The 24242-nt window shown below is 48.6% G+C and overlaps 1 protein-coding gene across 1 annotated transcript; it reads right to left on the reverse strand.

The window, feature by feature from the left end:
* Positions 1 to 13046: 13046 nt before the first annotated feature.
* LOC144932481 (noggin-2-like) lies at positions 13047 to 20597 on the reverse strand. The gene is made up of 2 exons (XM_078856595.1): positions 19649 to 20597; positions 13047 to 16528 (listed from the first exon to the last, which is right to left on the reverse strand). Exon 2 carries the CDS (start codon positions 16343 to 16345, stop codon positions 15641 to 15643), a length of 705 nt encoding a protein of 234 aa, XP_078712721.1. The 5' UTR covers positions 16346 to 16528; positions 19649 to 20597; the 3' UTR covers positions 13047 to 15640.
* Positions 20598 to 24242: the final 3645 nt, after the last annotated feature.

Below are 24242 nucleotides of genomic sequence, written 5' to 3' on the forward strand. Positions count from 1 at the left end.
TGGTGGGGGGTGTGAATATGCACTGGGAAGACCTTTGACCCCGTGAGCAGGCTGACGGCAGTATATTCTGGCTTTAACTAACAATGCAAACTACGTGCTGGAGAAGCAAGACTCTGGGACTTTCAGTGTCTGTATGTTTGTTGTTTCCCCGCAGTCCTCACTGAATACACGAGCGGTTCTTTTTTTTCTCTCTCCCTTTCTCACCAAACCGCCCGACACACAACCAACTCCACAAAGTCAAAGTCAGCAGCTCGAAGCAATGCTACAGCATCGGCCGTGCTGCACGTAGCTCCGCTTTGTGTTTTCAGGATGTGCCGAGTGTTGTTTGGCATGATGTCCGACGTTTTTGGTTTGCACCGCGCGCAGGGAGCTTCTTCAGAAGCTCAATTGATCCGATGGCTCTGTATCAATTACACTGGTAAACAAAAACAAATCTGGCCTGGACTTTTGCAGCTGTTTTAGACTAATTTCAGGGTGCTGATTCCAAATCTGATCTCAGATTTGCTCTATCACATCTCATTTTTATGCTATCGGCAAACCCCATTTTCATTGATTTTACCCGAAATTAACTCTGTCACTTATGATTGCAAGTTGTTGCGAGTCAGTGACTGCTTTAGTGTTAAAATATGGTGCTGTATTTTTAGGATAGTGTGTTTATAATATAATTTTATGTAGATATCCACATTTATTTAATATTTTTCTTCTGCAGTTTTTATTGAAAATGCAATATTTGATATCTCAAAAACCTGATGTGATAGACAGATTTGGAATCAGCACCCCAAAATTACCTTAAAACCGTTGGAATACCTTATGCCAGAAAAAGTGTGTTGACCAGTGTTATAATATAGCATTACCGGCTGCTGCTGCTGATGATGATGTTGTTGCTGCTGGCTCACTTCTCTGCAATAGCCGGCCGAAGCGACTCTTTAGATAAACACGGGGGGTGGCTCTGCGCGTGTCCGTTTGGTGGTCCTGACCCAGTGGTGGACATCCCACACCGTTGTGGCGAGAGAGGGCCACTTTGCCGCTGGTGGCTTCCCACGCAGTAGTGATTCACAGAGAGCGGAGGCGTTGAAGTTGAGCATTGTGCAGTCACGTCCAGTACTCGGTGCAGAAGGTTTTGTGAAAAATCTGTGTAGCAATGCGTTGATTATAATCAAGTATACATTCTCGCAAGGGCACAATACACGCGTGGAACTGTGCAAGGGCCGATGGGGATGATTTTGTTCGCATTTGCTCTATGCAATTGGTTTATGTGACAGCTGCGGTCACGAGCGGCCACTACATTCACCCCATTGTAAAACAACACGGATTCTTGAATGAAATTGTGTCTCCGAATGGCGGCAGTTCACGTGTATAGTCTTGAAGTTGAAGGAAGCATTAAGGATTTTAGGGCCCGTCCATAAATGACGTCACGCACCTAGGAGGGGGGGGTCAGACATTTGTGACGATGTGTGACGAGGGGGGGGTTGAGAAATGTGACGTCACATCAAAATGCGCAACTTTAAATAAATATAAACAACACGTTCTACTTAATTAAATATACTTTTTAATACATGTCTTTTCCTACAACATCAGAGTGCAGCGCCACATTAAATACGCGCTACAATGACAACAGTTTAAAGCGATTTGAAGCATGTTTAATTTTTGGGGGGGGGGGGGCAGAGCTTTGTGACGTCATATTTGAGGGGGGGGTCTGACTTTTTGTGACGCCGTGTGCCGTGTGACGAGGGGCGGGGGTCAAACATCGTCCAAAATCGCGTGACGTCATTTATGGACGGCCCCTTAAATACATGTCTTACATTATCTGGATGGGTGGTGGAAGCGAATCACAAACTTATACCCGCGCGGCGTTAGTAGCTGTACGTATGCTCTCACACTGCCCCGACACCTGACGCTCACCCAACCCAACGTTTACCTTACAAATTTCATGCGGGAATGGTGCGTCAATATCTGGAGAATATGGTGAATAACGACAAATTTCCCCCCACTTCCACCTCTACCAACCAATTCCTAAATTGCCACCGGTTGTCTCTCTACTCGCATGGGGCAGGGGTGGAAGCTCCCCGCACCCCGCCCATAAATTTAAATTTTGAACAGAGAGCGGCCAAGTCGCACGCTGTGCCCCCTCAATTAATAACCTTAATGCGCCCCCCCCCGCCTTCTGGACATGGGCTCCCCCATGGATAGTGACCCCCATAACTTTCCAATCGTTCCCACGCGCGCCGTCTGTTGTGATGCTCAAGGCACATCCGGGCGTATGGGGAAGGGTTTAGAAGTTTCGGTGGCAGAGAGCCAAGGGGGCCCGTGTTAGGTAGCCAAGGGGACCCATGTTAGGTAGCCAAGGGGCTACAGGTTACGTAGCCAAAGGGGCCCATGTTAGGTAGTCAAGGGGGGCCATGTTCGGTAAACAAGGGGCTACAGGTTACGTAGCCAGGGGGGCCCATGTTAGGTAGACAAGGGGCTCCAGGTTACGTAGCCAAGGAGGCCCATGTTAGGTAGTCAAGGGGGGCCATGTTTGGTTGTCAAGGAGGCCCATGTTCAATCGTAAAGGGGGCCCAAGTTAGGCCGTCAAGCGGGCCCATGTTCGCTAGTCAACATGGCCTGTGTTAGGGTAGTCAAGGGGGCCTATGTTCAGTAGTCAGGGGCCCCATGTTAAGGTAGTCAAGTAGATTGAGGAGGCACAGGAGGTGGTATACTGTACTGCATCATCATCATCAGCTACGAGCGATCCACTGCTGCATTTAGGTCTTCATAGGTGCTGCTTTACCGCATGCTATTGGTTGGGTGCTACTTAGCGGTGTAGCCATTCCACGGCGATGCCTTGCATAAAAGGTCCAACAATTCAGGGAAGATATCCCTGCTAGATTACATTTTCAGGCGCACCTCACTCTAGGTTTTAGATAGGATTGAGGGACCGGAGCTGGATTTTTTTCATCGTATTTTTTCCTGAACGCTGCTAGGCCGGTTTGGAGTATTGATTGTTGACGTAAGACACTACCATTATAGCAGTAGGTACGCTTATCCATAATACTGTACAGTTTTCTTCTACTGCTGGACCATATATTTTCCTATGATCCTATGAACAGGTTTGCAAATCACGGGCAGGATTCATGTTGGCGTCCCAAAATAATTTCCGGCACAGCGTTTGCGTCGGATTGTTCCGGCTAAAAATGAAGCACTCTCGAGAGATTTTGAGGGGAACCACAGCTTCAAAAGTAGTTTTTTTAATGTCTATACATTGTGCAGTAAATCTTAAATTCTATTAACCTGGCGCACAGGGACACCTAGCGGCAGCTTTTGGTTAGGCCGCGGATTCGCCCACGCAAAGTAGAACCTGTGAAGCCCCGTGATTGATCGAGCCATACGTGAACACTTTCAAGAGAAATGAAACTCATCCGCTACTTAATTATCGAGAGATGTATTTTTTGTCTTTCAGAGCCCCGATCCTATTTGGCCGTCAGCAGCGTCTTTGTCTGAAGGTTCCTTTTTCAAAGTCCTCGTTCGTGTCCCACCGGCAAGCAAGTGGCGTTGCTGGCTCGTTACAATCGAGCCGATGCAAGCCTGACCCTGCCGATGCAAGCCTGACCCTGCCGATGCAAGCCTGACCCTGCCGATGCAAGCCTGACCCTGCCGATGCAAGCCTGACCCTGCCGATGCAAGCCTGACCCTGCCGATGCAAGCCTGACCCTGCCGATGCAAGCCTGACCCTGCCGATGCAAGCCTGACCCTGCCGATGCAAGCCTGACCCTGCCGATGTAAGCCTGACCCTGGCGATGCAAGCCTGACCCTGCCGATGCAAGCCTGACCCTGCCGATGCAAGCCTGACCCTGCCGATGAGACAAGGGGAAAGTCGAAAAGCCCGTCCGGAGTTTGGTCGCATTAAATCGATGTTGATGGGTCAAATAAAATAAATGAAAGCATCACTCTCAGAAGGATATGTGTGGTCGATGGGTTGTGGGAGAGATATGGGAAGTTGGGAATAACTATGCAGCCTGCTCACAAGTGCATTACGGTACAATAATAAAAATAAACTCTTATCACTGCACCCAGCAACAGGTGAGTGACACAATCCCATACAGGTTATTCGTTAAGTTTAATTATTCCGTTTACAATGGATTCTCATTATAAAAGTTATCACAGGCCAAGGTTATTTTGAATGACACGTGCTGGTTTTTTTTAATGTATTGTGTTCTTTGGAAACCAACTCCCTCCCCAGACATTGGCTCTACGACACAGGATAGGACGCCGCGGTGTCGAGATGTTAACTACCTCGCCTGGTATGCAGGAGCGCGTGGGTTCAATCCCGACCCTGACGCCTGCTGCTGTATATTTGGAGTTGGAGTTTGCATGTCTCTCTACACGTGGTCGCGTGGTTTGTTCTCCCGATGCTCCAGATTGTTCCTCCACAATTAGAATCAACGTGCATTTAGAGTATGTGGCTGCTATACATTTCCACGTGACAAGTCACTTCCTCGAGCTATCATTTCTGTCCAGGTCGCTTTTTAAATGAGCAATAATGCCCACAAATGCAGGGCAAGAGAACCACCTCAGCCCAGGGCAAAGCCGCCCCTAGTGGTAAAGGAATGGTTATTCAACGTGGTATAAACTGATTGTCAGGGATGTCACAATACATATATTTCTCGCAATAGCGGTAATCGCATGGGAAAGATGATAAAACCGATAACCGATTTGTCCAATTGTATAGAGGATAAGTATATGTTTGCATTTTTGTTAAAGCTGAAGAACGAAAGGTTGTGATGTGGTATTTTAGTTTGCACAATGGACCTGCGATCCAGAGGGTTCGCCGGTTAGACTCCATCTCCCGGCGCGGTGGATGAAACAACGGTGACAAGTTTATTAAAGTGCGGTGGGGCAAAGTGTGGGTACTCCCACATCGTCCAAAACGTCTGATCAATGTGAAAGAAAATAGGCCACAGAAACCCTCTCGACGAGAGGAGAATCTTCTGCCAGCAGTGGTGCTGACAGGTCATTGCAGGGCTGCACTTTTACATATTTACCGAGGATCGAGGGCAAATGTATGACGCGGTGACTCATGCTTTCCGCCGTGCCGTTGGTACGGTCGTGCGTGCCGATTGGTGCATTTCATTACTGAAGCCCCACGGGAACCTCATTATTCATGACTTATTTTCAAAATCGCTATAGTTGATTCCGTTCACCGGAGTGTCGTTAATACTAATGCAATAACATTTAGATTTAGCCAGGGAGGCATCATCACCGAGTCTCAAGCCTCTTTTTCATTCCCCGTACGGAGAATAAGCATAGTAGAAAAAAATGGGCAGTTAACTGGGAATTCACAGGGAGGGGTGGGGGGAGGATGCCCCACCATATTTTCACTTGAAATTGTTTGTTGTATTAATTTTATTTTGGTTGTATTTTTCTTCTCTCTCTCTCCAATTGTATTTTCGTATTGTACCGCAACGATTTTAATTTGATGCAGGCTTCTCTTGTCTCAGTTGCTGGCTCTCTTGATTAAACGACATAGTCCATTTCATTTCCCTTATGAACGTTTTTTTTTGGGGGGGGGAGGCATTAAAGTCAACACTGCGAACGCAAAGTTTGCCAATCCTGATAATTGTTCAATGAATAAATTGTGTCTACGTTTTCAGAATTGAAATCATGGGGTGATGGCAAGGGGGTGGGGGCGTTGCGGCGTGCGCTCGGGTTGCCACTTCCAAGGAACAAAAAACCGGGACGCACGATGCTGAACACGATACCTCACCAGTACCAGAAGTGGGGAGAGAAATTCATGCAAATGCATTGTATCGAGTGGTGTGTCTATTAAGCGACAGACAAAACCCAGGACATTTAATATCCAGGTAAGACATATACATTTTCAAGGACAGCCAGCTACGACAATCCTGGCAAAACCAGGACAGGTGGCAACCCTACAACGCAGGCGGAGGTTGATGCAAACCACTCATGAATGGCACTGGCCAATTATCTTAATGTCATAGGACCTTCTTGAAAGTACAGGTTTCCCTCGTTGCATGCGGATTCGGTTTGTGTGATTTCACGTATATGCAGGTAGATTTTTTACCCCAAAATTCACCACATGCGGTTTTAATTCACTCAAATGCGGTCAGATGTGGGACAACATTTGGGTGTGTACTGTGTGCGCTACTCTGCAGGCAGTTGTCTCGTGCGGTTTCGCTTTGCGCGAACCTTCTTCTGGAACGCATCTAAAGCGAAACCTGCATTTTAAATGCGTGGATAAACTCATAAAATTAAACAGCTGTAATATCTAGAGCAAGGGTTCTCAGAATCCAGTCCTCGTGACCGTCACCACGCTCCGCCTTGCCAAGTTTCCCAGTCGTCTTCTTTGTTCAAATACAAATTAAGTCGTCAGAAGCTGCACGCGCCTCATTATTGCTAAACAACAGCCCTGGGTGACGTGGATAGAGCTTATTAATCAGCGCTCTACGTCATATGGAACCCACACGTGCACGCACACACAAAGTCAAAGATCGTCCGTATAGCACTCAAACTATTTGGGCAAGTGCTGTTTGTGAGCACCCATGAAGGCCGGTACGGCACTCGAGGGGGTGGTGGGCCCAGCACCATCACGCCCGGCCGCCTTTGTATCCTTAGCGGCGATGCTTACACATCGCGCCAGATACTCATTTGGAGGCCGAGTCGACCTAGGGGAGGCCCATGACTGGTTCAGATAATTGCCACTGGTGTTGGCCGTGAGCAGAAATGGGAATCGGGTTCGCCGGGTTCATAGCACAGCGCGCTATCCGCTGCGCCACCGCTCCCCTACGCAAGAACACACGTGTACCCATATGCGCACAAGATGTCAAGTCGGTTTTAATTTAAATCAGCGCTTTCTGCGTCACGTGGAACGCGTTTCGCAATCATCAGGCGTGTGCAGCATGCAGCGAGACACTTTATTTGTGAACGTAAGGGAGGTAAATTGGAGAAAGAAAATTGTTAAGTCGCGATGACTGCAATTTGAGAAACCCTCGTTGCTCTCTGTGGACGCGCAAACCACGAGGCTTTGAGCCATTGGAGCAACGTGTGTATACCGTCCACAAGTTCGCTCCGATGTTAAATTATACAAATTAAGGGAGGAACCCGTGTTAACCCTTTTAAACGAGGACTTCACAAAAATCGAGTACTCGCGACACCAACGCGCTATACGCTCTTTTGGAATCGGAATCTTTATTTTGTATTCGAGGAGGAATCCGATGAGCTATGAAACTTTTTCACAGATGTCCAGTTGGGGGCAGGTCAGAACTTTAAAACAATAAAAAATAAATACAATGAGTGCAAAGTATAGGAAAAGTAAGGTAAACAAATCTAGAATTAAGGTAAACAATTCAAAAACACAAATTAAACGAAGGAATGTTTTTGTCTACTCCCATTCAAACACCAATTACCTCGTTCCACGCTGAACACGTCCGATGAGTGTTAAACACCTGGCGTGCCAAGCAATTAACACTGTCGTCATCAAGCGGTACACATGCACGCACAAATAATACAGGACTCGTATACTTACGAACGTGTTAGGTTCTAGAGCCTCTTCGTAAGTCCAACTTTACTACTGTCGATTCCAAGCATGTTGTACGGAATGCACACCAAACACGGGGGATGGCTTTACAGGTTGTATAATCTCCTGTAGACGTAGATGCCACTGGTTCTTCATGTTCTAAAAATGTAGATGCCACCACCACCACCATCTATCACGCGGCGGTTGAACTTACGACTCGCGGTCCGAACAGCCAACTGGACATACGGACAGATTTGTTCGTATCTCTGAATGTTCGTAAGTTGAGTCCCGGTAATTTAATCGGCTCGATGAACGCATACCCTTTGAACCAGGGATTCCTAAACTACACTCCTCGCGACACACCACGCTGCATTTAAATACAAATTAACTCGCACGTACCGCGCTTAGCGGTTAACGCCGTCTGCGTCAATGGAGCCGATTCGAATGATGATTGAAATATCGGTGTGCGTTTTTGTGTGCGTATGTGCGTGTGCACCTGTTCCATGTGTGTATGTGTGCACGTGTTCCATGTGACGCAGACGGCGTTAATTGCTTCGCGCGTCCCGCGGGACACGTTTAGCAATCGTGGAGCGAGTGCAGCGTGGAACGAATTGAGTTGAACGTGAATGGGAGCAAATTGGTAAACGCGAAAAGGCGTAGCGTCGAGGGTCGCCAGGGATGAAGTTTGGTTTAAAGATTATAATGGTTTAGTATTTACGATTGCATTGCCTATTTCATTCTCTATTTTATGAAGGTCTGTTATGCAAAACGAGAGTCTTTTTTTCACTCGATGCTCTGCCGACATGATTGTAATCATAAGCCGCGACCGTAAGTTTGTGATTTTTTTTTTATTACGAACTGAACCATGATTGTATTCATAGCCGCGACCGTAAGTTTGTGATTTTTATTACGAGCTGAAACCAAATGGAATAAGAAGATGTGGGCGCAGCGAGAGCCCCAGGAAGGTTGCTCCTTTGTCAAAGGTATGTTCGCGACCGTGACAAACATGTTTTTAACTAGTAATACTTTTATACTTTCATTGCCTTTGTTAATGTTCGCTTTTTTGCGTTCTCTGGTCTAACACTGCCGAGACAAGGCCACAAGGAAGGTGTCGGCCAATCTTATTCAAAGACCGCGCAGTATTTACTCTATGGGAGCACGGTTATTTTGCATGCTTTTGCCACAAGTTTGGGTGGTTACTGCAGACTTGATGCCTTGTAGTATGTATCTAATTAGTGTTTTGAGCATCTTAACACGTGTTTTTATTACCAAATACTACTATCGTCATCGGCACATGAACACACTTATATATTTAAAAAGGACAACAAGGCGAGATGGATGTGGCGTGCCAAAATAATTCACGGAGCAGTGTTCTGGACTGTCGGCTAAAATCAAGCCCTGGTGACGACTATTTCCCAACGTGTCTGCATGTTTTCTTGATTCTTGTTTTCTTCAAAAAGGCAAACGTAGCAGTACCCTCATGGAAATAATTATTGTGAGGCATGTGCCTGTCCTGCGTGAATGCTGAATGAATTAAGAATATTTGTAATGTGTTAAATGATAAATGATATATTGTTCTCATGTTTAATGCAACGCTGTTTGTTGATGTGTATGATGTGTGCACCAGTTCGCACCGACCAACGCGGTGAAGCATCGTCAGAACTCCCCCTCCATGACCGACAGAAGATTGGCGAGATTTTCATCCAGCAGTGGATTGGCAACGGGCTATACAAATTGTTCATCTTTAACCATCTCGCTTGCAATAAGAAACGCAGTTCTGATGTACTTTCATCAAGGAAAATGACAACGGTGGTACAGCGCGCTTGTTTATATAGCATTGTTTTAGTAAGTTTTAGAGGGGCTTGGTTTGGCCCGAATTTTTTGATTTATTATAGATTTATACTTCCAATTTTTATCTGTATTGTATTATGATTGTTATTGGGATCAAACATAGAAATGTTATTTTTTGCACTTTCTGTACATAGCATGGACGGGTTGTGCTTTTTCTGTAGGATTTGATTGTTTAAGTATGTGATGTTCAGATTTGTGTACAAATAACTTTAGGTGTATCTTGTAATTTTATTGTTTGTTGCGGTTGAACCCAAAGCAAGAGCCGAATGGCTCACAGGGTGAATCCTAATCAATTCAACTGAAACTGAAACACGTGGTTTCAGGCAAGAATACGAATCGCCAGTTTAACAAAAAAAAATAGCACTAGAAGTAACAACCGTCGGTTGAGCACCAACTTGCCCTGAGAGAGTCTTTTGCAAAGAGACCTCTGTGTGGGAAGTCATCAGATGGGCCTACCAGTCGTCTTTTAATCGTCAGCCAAGATCTCACCACGGCTAAACGAAGATCTCGCCTACGCCTCCGTTGCAACAATCCACGTGGCCTGCGCAACGGCTGCTTGTGGTACACGTGAGATTTCACGGTTCAATCCCACGTCGTGATAGTATGCCTTCCCTTTGTCGGTCGGCGCGAAAGTCCTAACTTTTTTGAGATAACTCTCTAAGTCCCCCGCCTTTTTTTGGAACTCTGAATTTTGCACTTATGTACTATTCACGCGTGTACATTGATACTATTATACAATATGCGTTTAATAAATATTTGCGTACAGTCTATATATATATACGTTATGTTAATGCCCCCCGATCTACACTTTTTCTCTTAAGCATTAAGCATGCATATTTGCGCCGTTTCACGGGGGGCGGCTGGTAACCTGCGAATATCAAGGGGTCGCTGTCCAACAATGACTATTGTTGCATCGCCTTCTGCTGGCTCGCCACATCGTGCACGCCAGAGTTGTTGTGCACGTCCACGCGTTGTCCAGCCTCAAACCTGCTTCGCGTCTGAGAGGCGGTGAGATCGGGCGCATTCGGAGTGAGGTGGCGTGCAGTGTTCACAAGGGATCGCGCAGACCAACGTCGTCTCACTACGGTGTCCCTTTTATTCAGCCCCAGGTAAGGTATCTTGTGCCCACGAACCAGAGGATGACGCTGTGTGAGTGTGTGTGGTGAGTGTGGATAGCGGTGGCGCATTGCGCTACGAACCCGGCGACCCGAGTTTTATTCTCGCTCATTGCCAACATCGGAGACGAATATCTGACCTGGTCCTGTGCATCCTCTAGGTCGACTTGGTCTCAAATGAGTACTGTGCTGGTTACACTCCTTCCTCGTCCGCCTTGCCGGCTAACAGCACTTGCCCTAACAGCCTGGGTAGGCTATACGGGGGAATCTTCGGCTTTGTTGTGCTAAATGTTTGGTTTGCTGACACTGAATAGATATCCGTGTATTACTGTCTATTGACCGTGCGTGTGTGCTGCCTGTGTGTTGTGTTGTGCGTGTGTGCAGCGGTGGTGAAATGTTAACCTACCTCGCCTGGTATACAGGCGGTCGTGGGCTCAATCCCGACCCTGACGCCTGTATATTTGGAGTTGGCGTGTTCTCCCTGTGGTCGCGTGGATTTTTTTCCGGGTCCTCCTGTTTCTATTGCTCCGTTTAGAAACTTCCGTTTTAGAGTACTTGGCTGCTATACATTTCCACATGCTAAGCTATTTCGTTGAGCTATAATTTGTGGCCAAGCTTCTAAAAATAGCTAAATAGCTCCGTGGGCCTTACCTGGTTAAATAAAAAAAATGGTTTATAGTCGTTTTGTGTTTGACGGTGTGCTGCCTGGTGTATATGAGCGTGTTTTTTTTGTCTTTGACTGTGGAGCAGCGCCATAAAATGTTACGGGGTTATCTCCTTAGCCATATCTAAAAATGTGGGGAGTATTCGGACACCCCACAGTGCCTGCCATTATACTCCTTTTGAGCCATCCACCGATCAAACATGGACCCTAACGCAAGCCGCCTGTAAACCCTCACTCCAGCCGAGCTGCAGGCGGCGCTATTGGCTTCCGGTGTCCGAACGGACACGTTCTTTGGGGGGCACTCAATGCACACACACAGCGCTTGCCAAAAATGAACGACACACCTTGCTGATCTCGTCGTCCGGGAGCATAAACCACCACGCGAACTCCGGTCATCCTCGTAGCAGCGGCTCTTGGCTAACGAACAAAGTCGTTCACTGCATCGCGCGTGTTCAGATGCGCTTCTGCGGCCATCTGGGGACGCTCTTCCGATATTAGGAAGCCAATGGAGCTTTGCACTTTTAAATGATCTAGATCGAAAGCTAATTTATTTAGAAATTATTTTTGGGTTTAGTTAGTCCTTCCCCGCACCTCCGCATTAGCGCGGTTGACTACGTATGGTGCGAAATGAATGCACATGTTGTACATTACTGGAAGGCTACGTTTCATTCCTGCTCGTGATTGTTGCAAATCTGAATTCCTCACGACACATTCCTGAGTTGACAAAATCATAATAATTACGCTTGTTTACCTTCATGACGAAAGCCTCATGACTGACTTTTTTTTTTCTTTCAAGAGGGTCCTGCCAACTTTATTTTCTTTTTGCAGTCGTGGGCAGCGATTGCTATGTCTATTCCAATTTCACTTCCAATCTTGATTTGATTGGAAGTGATGATGGTTGCTTGTGTTGCGATCGAAACGTCGTGATTTATCAGTTTTCTACCTACGTGACTTTACCGAAAGAGCCAAAGAGTATAATTCACTTCCGTTCATTTTACACATTTTAGAGGTCGTTATGCACTGCACGCGCCGGATGATTGATAAGACGCGTCCCGCTTGACGTAGCGAGTGTGGATTTAGATTTTCAACATCGCGTGTGTTCCGCGCGACCCTTCGTAGTTCTATATCCAGTCGCCCGCGCTGATTTATAAAATGATACGTAGGCGCAAGGTTGCCACCCGTCCTGGTTTCCCCCGGGATCGTCCTCTTGTCGAGATCGCTGCCGTCCTGGGCATGTTACGTCATCCCGGGACGTGAAAAGGTCCTGGTTTTTGTGACGTGGCGTCAAAACTAAAGATTATAATGATGCAGCCACTCAAGACCAATGCAACTTTTGCATGATGTTCTTCCTCTCTTCTCTTCGTGTGAGATCCTTGTTCCCATTTGTATGTCCCAGTTTCATTTTGCACTTAGGAGGTCACACACCTAACAGGTGTGTGTGTGTGTGTCAATCATCAGGCTAGTGCAGCGTGTAAGGTATCGAGTTTGGGGAAACCCTTGGGTCCCAAGCCGGCCAACTCCCCCCTCCATGATCACTACAATATATTATCCGGATTATAAGACGCACAGCAAACGTTTGGGCGGGGGGATGGGGGGGGCTAGAGGGTGTGGGGGGGGGGGGGCTCGGGGGCTCGGGGGTGGGGGGGGGGCTTGGTGTGTGCGTCTTATAATCCGGTTGTCTGTGTGCCAACATGAAAACAAATATATTTTTTACTTTATTAACACGAGACACCAAGTCCTAGATGCGTCTTACTTTCCGGAACGTATTTGACTTGAGAACATACGGGCGGTGCGTTTACGACCGCAGCAGCAGCCGCGCCCGCGGGTTGTTCACTCCGCAAGTCAACCACAGACAACCAAAGGAGCGGCCTGGGAGGAGTTTTTTTTTTATATATAACAAATACAAATAGAAGAACATGGTATACACGCTTTTTTATAATACATTTGCAACATAAATATTGCCATCCATAAAATAATCTGAATACTCTTGTTTACAAATAACACGTTGTGTTTATTATGTGTGTGTGTGTGTACTTTTAAATCAGTCTAAACCGATAGTTACACGTTTTATATTGAATAAATATGCATTTGCGTCATGATTTTTTTTGCTCTGTACAATGTATTTTTTTCTGCACCTTTTCACGGCCGTTACCGCTATGCACAAAAGGTCCGAGCCACCTCGAGCCCAGTACCGTTACATTCCAGACAAAAGTGTTAACTTTACAATAAAAACATTTTAATCCGTATCGTTATAAAAAAATAATAATTTAAAGACGTTTTCTTCTTCAATCCACTGCTGGATAAAGTCCTCCTCCCCTCCTCCCACCCCGCGTATCAGCCATGGCGGCTATTTGACCATACTTCACCACGCTGGTCATTGCAGGGTTAATTGGTTGAAAGGTGATTTGGAGGCATCCAGGACCGGTTTGGATCATCGCTCGCCAGAGAAACCGAATTGGAATATTTTTATACTGGAGGAATACGATGAACTATATAAGACTCTTGTCACCGATATCCAGTCGGGGCGGGTCAGAACGTTACTACACCACCTTAATGTTATCCGTGAAACGGGAATCGAACTCTGATTATCGCGGGTGTTTGAGAGCAACCGTAACGCTAACCGTTCCGCCACCACTCCCTGGCCAAGCCAAAATCGAGACTACACGAGTTGATTCTTTTCGTGGCGCATGTAATGCAATGGCACGACACGCGTGCGCGTCTTGTGCCACCTGGTTTACACAATCTTTTCAGGGTGAGGTTTCTGAACACATAGTAAACGACGAATGCACGTATCTCTCTGTTTTTTTTATGTACAAATACTTCTACGACATAAAAAGTGATACACATAAAAAATATATACTTTGTTAACGCCCGGGCATCTATCTAATAACGCATCGTCAGCATCGCCGTCGTCGTCCGTGTTATTTGTATAGACGCAGTGCCTGGTGCGTGTGATATTTATATGCGGTTCGTAGCGATGGTAAAATGAACGTCCTTTTTTAAATCCTTTATATTAAGTTCGCTTGCTTGCTTGCGCGCTTACGACCGTGCAAATCATTCGGTCGTTTTTAAACCCACTTCCCGTGATCCAATCGAGCTGACATTTTGCACACAGACTCGTTGTGCGTGACAATTTATTTTCGTGAAAGAAAATTCCAAAATTTTACACTTTTTAGGATTTTTTTTATATTTAATTACCAATTGCTTGATGGTGGCAGGCAATCATCTGACCCATAGGTGGCAGCCATCTAAAGCCAGAGGACGAGATGACTCTAGCCGCCCGTTTCAAAGACCAATGTGGGCTGGGTTGTGGCCCATTGAACACGCATTTAAAGGATTTATAGTGAAAAACTTTGTTTTTAAGGGTTAATTTTTCAACTCAAAGAGCATTCCGTAGAGTCTCGCTTTCAAGGAGGGTCCTGCAATTTACATGGGAGCAGAGGGGGGGGGGGGGTAACCCTCCCTAACTGCACGCACACAGCGTGGCTGCAGCCCACCGACTTGCTACACCGCGGCGAGAGGGCAGGCGTGAATCACGACCGCCACCACCACCGCTGACTCATCATGAATTATATACGCAGCGCCTCTTACGCATACAAAACCTCGCAGACGGTGATTTGCGTGAGCTTGTGTGCTTTGGGAGTCGCCGTGGAGTCGGTCTAGGGCTGGGGAACGGGGATGCAGGAGATAGCAGCTTAGTAACGGATTCTTGAATCCATGTGTGTGGAATTTGCGTGTTTTTTTTGTATTACCCCCCCCCCACCCTCGCTATGCGTGGTAGGGTATTAACCTACCCACCAGGGGTATTGCGGTTTCCTCTCATGTGCAGCTAAATAGGAGGAACACACCCATTATGTCTACCTCGGAGATGGGAGTTATGAAATCGGTCTGTGTGCTACCATGTTCTGAATGGATATTTGTGTTACATCGTGGGACTGGGATAGGAACGACCTGAGGAAGCCTTCGTCCAGCAGTGGATAGATCATGGCTCTACTGCTGATGCCAACCAATACGGAATTTGGCTAAACATCCTCACGTAGCAGCAGCAGTGGCGTAGCGTGGCTGGCAAGGGCCCTGGTGCAAGGAATGAGATGGAGCCCCCTTGCCCCTGTCCAATTTCCCCACTCTACGTCATCCGGCCCCTCCGGCCCGTAGGGACCCGATGCAGTTGCGCACCACCTGTACACACTTGTACACCCAGTCGACGGCTACTCCACCTGGGCAAGACCCTCCTGAAAAGGAGTCTCGAGACTCGGCGAGGCTTTCCAGGGTAGGTGGTATTTTGACGACGAACGTCCGTGATGTAACATTTATAATTAGTTCTGTAATATTCAGGCATTCGTTTCTCATGGAATATTTTCTGCCCCCCCCCTCCCCGCCAACTCCCTTGCCCCCGGGGGAAATATTTCCAGAGCTCGGCCCCAGATCAGCTCCGGCTTAAATGAAGCAGCCCCTGGTGTAGTTGTTGTCATTATTATTATTACGACAGGGCTGCTCTCAGCAGGCGCAGCGGCACTCGGAGATGACGGGGTACTGAATGTGTATCCACGCGCAGTACTTCTGCCTGCCCCATCCCTGGCAGTGCCACCGCAGCAGCGTCTTGCTCGCGGACTTGAAGGGCTTGCAGGCCATTCCCTCCGGAAAGGAACACGACCTCCCATTATAGCAGCTTCCTTCCTTCACGAACCTCGGCCAGAAGCGCTCGCCTAAGTCTTTCCATGTGTACAGCACGGGGCAGAACGTGTAGGACCACAGCCACTGCAGGATCTTGCGGCGGGCCCTCTTGCCGATCTTGATCTTCTGGCCATGCGGCAGAACGCCGAGGTCCAGCCGCTTAATCTCGTTGGGCATCGATCCCGACGGCTTGAGGAGGAGGCGTCCTCCTCTCGTCTGCTGGCCAAGAGCGTCGCCCTTGGGCAGCGACACGGCCATAAACTCGGGGTCGAAGCTGGCGCCCAGTTTCCTCCGCAGCAGCTTTTCGTCCAGGTCCTGCTCCTTCGGGTCGAGCTCTGGGTCGGGGTTCTCGATGAGGTCCTTGACGGGTAGGTTGTCGCTGGGCGAGGGGCGGAAGTGCAGGTAGTTGCGACAGTGGCCCCGGTGCTTCTGCGAGCCCATGAGCACGGCGAGCAGGGTGCAAAAGGTCAGCAAGTGTCGCGGCAACTCCATGTTCAATGAGGCCCACTCCACACGACCACAGTTCATAGAGCCGCGGGCACCATAAATAGAGGAGTGGGGCCCGGCGCGTGAGGATATGGATCCTCCCTCGTCCGCTCGGAATAGATGGGGGGGGGGGTGTCTTGAATGCCGGAATGTAGCGGTTTGCAGGGGTTGGAGAGGGGCGGGGCGGGGGGGGTCCAACTTCACTGATTGCAGAACCGCATCGTGCTGAAAGCGCGCACGCAAATACACGCACGCAGACATTATCCCCGTTGTTTTAAGAGGAAGTGCTCTTAACGATAACAGATATGTGTGCAGGTGCCAGGAGGAATATAATCATATTATATCGTAGGATATGCAATCGATGGCGACGGCTATCATCCAGCAGTGGATTGATCATGACATGATGATAAAAGCAGCAGTGGTGACGAGGTGAAGCGGTGGTGCAATGGTTCGCGCGCGTGCTGGCGACCGAAACTTTGAGTATCGCCCTTGGGCTGGCTAACATATTTGAACCGGTCCTAAAACAACACCCCCTTAACCAACTCCGCACTGACCGGCGTGGTGAAGTATGGTCAAACTCTCCTCGTGACTCGCGGGGCGGGGGTGGGGTGCGTTAATGTAGCAGTGAATTGACAAATTGCTGTGTAAGTGAATGACACAATGTGGTTTTTTTTAGCGGGCTTGATTGCTGATGAGATAAAGGCGGGCGAAAGTGGCTCAGATTGCGTGCCTAAACCAATATTCACGGTTCAATTGCGCGGCCAAATATTGATTGCCGTGTAGACTATTTTTGTTATCGTAATCTTTGAATCTGAGACAATCCTGTCGGTGTGTTTTTGTGTGCGTTAACCGTTTTATGTTAAGACTCTCTAAAAGTAAGAAGCAACCCACACACTTGTGCTCGGTGTCAATATATAAATCTGTTCACACACACACAGGGCCACCAGATTATAAGACGCACTCAAACTTACGCTCTGCAATACAAGGGGGGGGGGGAATGAGTGCGCCATAATCAGGAGCATACGGTAATTAAAGCAAAACCTAACATAACATCAGATGCTTTCGCTCAAGCCCGCGTCATGTCAAAGGTAGAAATCGATTTTTCGTGCCACGACATTCTTCGACATGTTTCGTGTCCAGAGTGGGCGCATTCCGGGAAGTAACTCCCGTCAGATTTTAGAAAGCTAAGCGGTTTAAGCCTGCAAAGAGTGCTTTGATGGGTCACCAAGCATACTGTATGAAACAAAAACAGGTGTTATAGGTTGCTGCGGGGATACGTTGTCAGCAGAGGGCGGTTCAGCAAAATAATGTTGTACTGTACTATCTTCCCGCGTATATGCTCCCCAACGTCATCATCTTGCACTGACTAGCGGTGCTTGAGTATGGTAAAACAACCCCGGTCTTGATCCAGCAGTGGATTGACAGAGGGGGCTGTGCACGCATACTATGATTGCATCCTGCGCAGTAGTAGAGACGCGATGTGCGCGTTTACATCGGTAGTACTCCATAAGTCTGTCTTCCCATTTCTAATGCTAACGTGCAATTCCTCTACAATTTGTGCCGAGTGGCGTTTTGCAATTGTGTGCCAATTCCACCCCTGGCGTCGGTGTTCACGGGCGTGCTGCGTAGCGCTCACGTGGAGCGAAACGTCGGACATCAATCGGAAACAACACGTCGTCGTACTACCCGAAACCAACCGAGGTTTACGACGTTTGCGTTGTGTGATAAAAACAAATTACTCTGCATAATTGATCAATGGAATGAATGCCTCGTGTTTTAAACTCGCTTCAGCGATGAGTAAAACCGACAAAATAATTGGTAGCGTTCCTTGACACTCCATTTGCTGGATGAAGACCTGATTTTATGGAAGTTGTTTGACAATACTTCACCACACCGGTTTAGTGCGGGTGGTGTGTGTTAGGATGAATTCAGAGATGTTAGCCAGCCGTCGGACGGAGCTCTAACTTAGGTCGCACGAAGACCAGACGGTGGGGTGGTGGAGAAGAAGACCCAGGCCTGGTTAAGATTGTCCCTTGCCACTCTTAGACGTGGCCCCGGAAACTCATAAAGCAGATTCGTGGGATTTGTAGCGCGCCTACGCTTCTCCAAAGTGCTAATAAAAGCAATAGGTTTTAGCTCTCAATAAAGGCAATCTACAACGGACACGTGTTTTTTGTTCCGTGTCTCTCCGGCCGCTCGCTCACACCTTCATGGCACCTGTTGGCATAACGAATCCGTGTCCACGATACTTCCGTTTTTATAGCATGCGCTATTTCTAGATTTGAAGCTTTCGTGACTGCAAGGAATCATATTCTTAGGTTTTTTCGGTAAAGTCACGTAGGTAAAACATCAAAATTAATGAAAATAAAATAAAATAAAACAAAAATCACGACGTTTCGGAGGCAACACAAGTCTCCGTCATCAGGTGGGACCGTCACAGCCAGATTAGCTGCATCAAGTGTATATATACACAGTGTAAGAGGTGGGTGCGATGGACGCGGATAAAACCATGTGTTTTAGAAGGATACTTTAAACCGTAAACCTTTCTGGAGGCTTCTTCACCCGCTATCGACTCGAACGTCACACTTAATGGGAAGCGAACTACTTGGTTCCACTGATTTATCCCTGTGTTTTTAAATGTATGGCACAATTTTAATTGCATATTTGACGCGCCCTGCCCTAATTAGTGAAAGCTATCGACCTCAAATTAAAGTTTTGGGGTCTGAAATTTAAAAATACTGGGGTTTTTTGACGTTTCTAGCAATACGCGCAGACTCTGTTACACTTTGGCCAAATTTCAGATTTCTAACTTTTTTTTAAAACATTGTTCGAATTTAAATCGGTAACGCATAATTGTGTGCATTTATTTGATACAGGACGATGCTGAGCCGTAAATGACCCGGATATTTGCGGCGCTGTGAAGCGAGCGCTCGACTTTAAACCTCGCGAAACGTCAACCTATCATCCTTACGGGGTCGATAAAATTGGTACCACTCTGTGGAATGTCAACAGTGACCCTTCTACTGGGCGGTCATAACGACGCCAATTATATACCCATGCTAATTATTTACCGAGGGAAGCCTCAACAGAGTCTCCAAAAGTCGTGTTTTTGTTTCCCAGTAAGATCCTGTCACACTGGAATACTTTGGCCAATTGCACGCAATGAAAGGAGCAAAATGCAGATACAACCCACCAGGCAGTGCTCGGGGCTAGCACTCCAACGCTGCTCACAGATATATTCAATAATTATTAATCCATCACTGCATCGCCGACCAGAACGCGTTGTTAAGCCCGCGATGGTCGTTCGCTCACAAACGCCGCAGCAGACGCAGTTTCGCCACTCACCGTCAACGGCTCTCGCTCCGCTTCGCCACAACGCCACGTGGTTTTGAGTCGTATACACCGCTCCGAGTCGCTCAGCTCTGTCCTCGGAGACGGATCGTCACCATCATCATCACCACCATCCCGTTTCTCGCGGCGGAGAATGCGAACGATGTTGGATGTGGAGAGGGGTCGTGTGCAGGCAGCGTAGCTCGACTCCGAGTTATAGACATGCAGTCTTGTTATTACGAGAGAGGCAACACAACGTGCTTGGATATAGGGGACACGGAGCTCGAGACACGCGCACGCAAACCAATAGAGACGGAGGAGAGGTATAGGAGATAGAATGCAAGCAACGTGGAAGGAAACCGGTCAGGCTGTAATAGCTCGGCTCCGAGTTATGCGCGGGCAGCCAGCCTTGTTACGAGACCAGCAGCAACGTGCTTGGATTTGGAGACACACACACACATACACCACACACACACACCAGAGACTCGCGTAGAGGAGAGAGACCGAGAGATGACGGAGATAGAGGGAGGAGATGCTGCTGCTGCTGTCACCGTGTCGAAAGGGCGCTCCTCCTCCTTAAACCGCGCTCCGCGGATCGCCGCCCCCTCTTATGGAGCAGCTTCTTCAAATAGAGGGCATGTGCAAAGTAAAACATGTTCTCCCTCCTGACAATCACTTTCACCGCCGTCCCGTGCGGCTGATTGACAGGGCTGGCTCCAAGCCTCGGAGCCTCCTCCAGGGGGCGGAGGGTTGGGGCAGTCTGCGGACCGGACTGTGTGTGTGTTCGTGTGTGTGCTCGTGAGGGTGTGTGTGTGTGTGCGTGTGTGTGCTCGTGAGGGTGTGTGTGTGTGTGTTCGTGAGCGGATGTGTAGCGGTGAGCGCGCTGCGCTACGAACCCGGCGACCCGAGTTCGATTCCCACTCACGGACAACACCAGTGACGATTATTTGAACCGGGATTGGGCCTCCCCTAGGACGACTCGGCCTCAAATGAGTACCTGGTGCGGTGTGTAAACATCGCCACTAAGGAGGCAAAGGCGGTCGGGCGTGGTGCTTGCCACCCACCCCCTCGTGTACCGTTCCGGCCTTCATAGGTGCTCGCTAACAACACTTCCACCTACAGTCTGTTAAGGCTACACGGGGGATTTTTGTGTGTGTTCGTGAGGGTGTGTGTGTGCTTGTGTGGGTGTGTGTGTGCTTGTGTGGGTGTGTGTGGGTGTGTGTGGGTGTGTGTGGGTGTGTGTGTGTGCCTGTGTTCGTGAGAGTGTGGGGAGCGGGAGTGTAGCGGTTAGCGCGCTGCGCTACGAACCCGGCGACCCGAGTTCGATTCCCACTCACGGCCACCAACTCCAGTGACGATTGTCTCAAGCGGTCCTGGGTCTCCTCTAAGTCGACTCGGCCTCAAATGAGTACCTGGTGCGATGTTATAAATGCCGCCACTAGGGAGACAAAGGCGGCCGAGCGTGGCGCTGGCCACCCACCACCTCGTGTGCCGTGCCGGCCTTCATCGGGTGCTCGCGAACAGCACCTTGCCCCAACAGTCTGCAGGCTACACGGGGGATCTTTGTCTTTGTGGTGTGTGTCCGTGTATGTGCTCGTGCGTGTGGTGGTTGTTTTGTGGGTGGGTGAATTGTGCATGCATGCGTGTGTGTTCTTGTGGGTAGGCTATGGAATGGGTGTTTGTGGGTGAGTGGTTGGATGAATGGTGGTCGCAGATCCGTGTGTGTTCGGGTGGGGAGTGGCTGTGTGTGTGTGCGTGGTGCTGCCCGACCCCCCCTCGCGTGCCGTACACTTGCCCCAACAGCCGGTTAAAGGCTATACGGGGGATCTTTTCCTTTGTGTGTAATGCTGGGGAGCGGTAGTGTAGCGGTTAGCGCACTACGCTACGAGTTCGATCGCAGCTCACGGCCAACACCAGCGACGATTATCTGAACCAGTCCTGGGCCCCTTCCGCCAGGTCGACTCTGCTTCAAATAAGTATCTGGTGCGGTGTGTAAACATTGCCATTGGGGGAGACAAAGGCGGCCGGGCGTGGTGCTCGACACCCTTACCCCCTCGTGTGCCGTGCCGGCCTTCAATGATGCTCGCTAACAGCACTTGCTCCAACAGTCTGCTTGTCTTTGCGGTGCAGGCCAAGGGCTGTTTGTTTGTGGGTGACTGCTGGTGGATATGTGGTGAGTGTACGCGTACATGGATACACACAAACACGATCCCATAATTAGCCTTACAGTCGGCGGCGCCAGTGATGTTTGCGAACACCTATTAAGGCTGACGAAAGGCACACGAGGGGGTGGTGTTTTGAGCACCACGCGCGGCCGCCTTTGTCTCTCTCTTATGCTGATATTTAGACACCGAGTCGGGTACAGTACCAATTTATGGCTAAGTCGACCTACGGGAGGTCCAGTACCGCTTTCAGTTATTGGTCGCAAGCTGGAATGGACGGGCCACTGCGCCACCGCTCCCCACCTACATAACAACACACAAAGACAAAGATCCCCCGTATAGCCTTAACAGACTGTCGGGGCAAGTGCTGTTAGCGAGCACCTACATAACAACACACACACGTCAACACACACACACGCGCGCCTCTCTCTCTCCCCTGCCCAGAGCTGCCATAACTTACAACACGACTGCAGTCCACTGAAGTGACCCAACCCCTGACACAACACCCATGGCTTCCCCTCCTCCACCCCAACACGTATCTCCCTCTCCTCCACCGTCCTCCTTTCCCAAGCAGCAGAAGGGAGGGTTCCTCTTTAAAAAAAAAATTGCACAATGATGCTGTCGCACAACCACAACAGCAGCAGCAGCAAGTTGACAAACGAACTATTGAAGAGGGGGCTCGGAGGGGGGGAAGAGTCATTTAACAGCAGTAGCAGAAGTTTTTCTCCCCCGTGGTGGGGTTAAAGAACAGAATTGGTGGAGACCGAACGAGACGAGACGCGGCCGGTGTGCGGTGTTAAACAGCCGCAGCAGCAACAGCAGCAGCAACAGCAGCGTTTGTGTTTGTTGTTGATGGATGAATGCGAGACGGGGAAGTGTTTTTATTTTTTTTTGCGGAGTGAACATCAACGGACGAAGCCTCAGCAGCAGTGGCGGTGGCGGCAGAAGCAGAAGCATCATCGTCCGTGCCGTGGCACAGACGTGCGCATACCGCGGGCCTGGCGACGAGACCCCCGTGACGACCGTAAACAAAAAAAACCCGGGGTCTCCATTCACAGCGGTGCCCCCCCCCCTGTCCTTTCTCCCCCGTCCCCCCCCCCCTGTCCTTTCTCCCCCGTCCCCCCCCCCCCCCTGTCTTCTTCACGTGGAGGCATCGTGGTCGTCATCTTCATAAGCGCCGCCGACACCGATCGCCACCCATGCAGCGCCGTCGTCGTCGGCACGCTTTAAGTTTGCTTGATAACCACCTGTGCTGTAACTCTAAAGTCACTCACTAACGTGCCCCCCCACCCACCCAATTCGCTCGATCTTACTCGTTCAGGCATTCTATTAATCACTTAATGCATTCACTCGCTCGCTCGCTCGTTCGCTCACCTATTTACGCTCAGTAGCCACCCACGCGCCAATCACCCATTCGGTCGCGTCGACTCACCCACGCAACACGTTTTGACTCGCTCGCTCGCTCGTTCGCTCGTTCATTCATTCATCCGCGAGATTATTCAGACCGTCGTTCATTTCGTAGTGAAATCATCCACTCGCGGGACTCCTCGCTCATTCACTTAACCACTCGCATTATTCACCCCCTTGTCACTGATTATTTTCACACAACTCAGCCACTTATTAAACGTTCAACCATTACGCACTAATTTGCTCTCACCAAAACCACTCGCGCTTATTCGCTCGTCAAAATGTCCTTTGTTTATCCAGTAACGATTCGCGATGTTTAAAGGCTCGTTTTTTGGAGGGTCCTACTTTTAAATACTTGTTCAGTTCCACGAGCGTTGGGGATGTGCTCAACTCTGGCGTACTCGGAGAAAACCCGGACATAGGCATCCAGTAGAGCCTACGGAAAAAAAGTGTGACCGTGTTTTTTGTGTTTGTATTTTATTTTTAAATTACTCCAAGGTGTCATCTTCAATACATAGATTTATATGGCTGCTCGTTTTCAATGTGTTTTGCAGTGGTAACCAGTCGTTGACTCGTTATAAGTGGGGCATATTACACCTCAAGTAACACATCTTGAAGCTTAAACGAAAGTAAAGCAGTAGGGCGCTCGCCATGCGGTCGTCTTGTCAGAACATTGAATTTGTCATCGATTAAACTTGAACGGCATCCTTTTTAAATCATAGAAAAAAAAATAGTTGACATTTTCGCTTATTTTTAGGTGTACATTTTCAATAGTTTCAAGTTAAATCTGCTCATCTCTGGCGCACAGTGGACTCCCGTTTGAATTCGGGCGCATACTAAATAATTAACGTATCATAAGAATAGGTTTTTCCCCTTTTTTTCTGGCAACAAAACTGAAACGTATTCTTATATTTTGGTACTGGCAAAGGAGGTCCCATGATGTAAAATGAACGTATCAGGAACGACGTCTGTCCAGCGTCTGGACGAAGTATCGTGTGAAACAAGCGAGTGACAGTGGCGGTAGCAGTAACACGTGGCAG

Source organism: Lampetra fluviatilis, chromosome 5, assembly GCF_964198595.1.
Source record: "Lampetra fluviatilis chromosome 5, kcLamFluv1.1, whole genome shotgun sequence".
NCBI lineage: Eukaryota > Metazoa > Chordata > Hyperoartia > Petromyzontiformes > Petromyzontidae > Lampetra > Lampetra fluviatilis.

Coding starts and splice junctions, on each gene's coding strand:
- LOC144932481 (XM_078856595.1), bottom strand. CDS start 16,345: ATGAACTGTGGTCGTGTGGAGTGGGCCTCATTGAACATGGAGTTGCCG.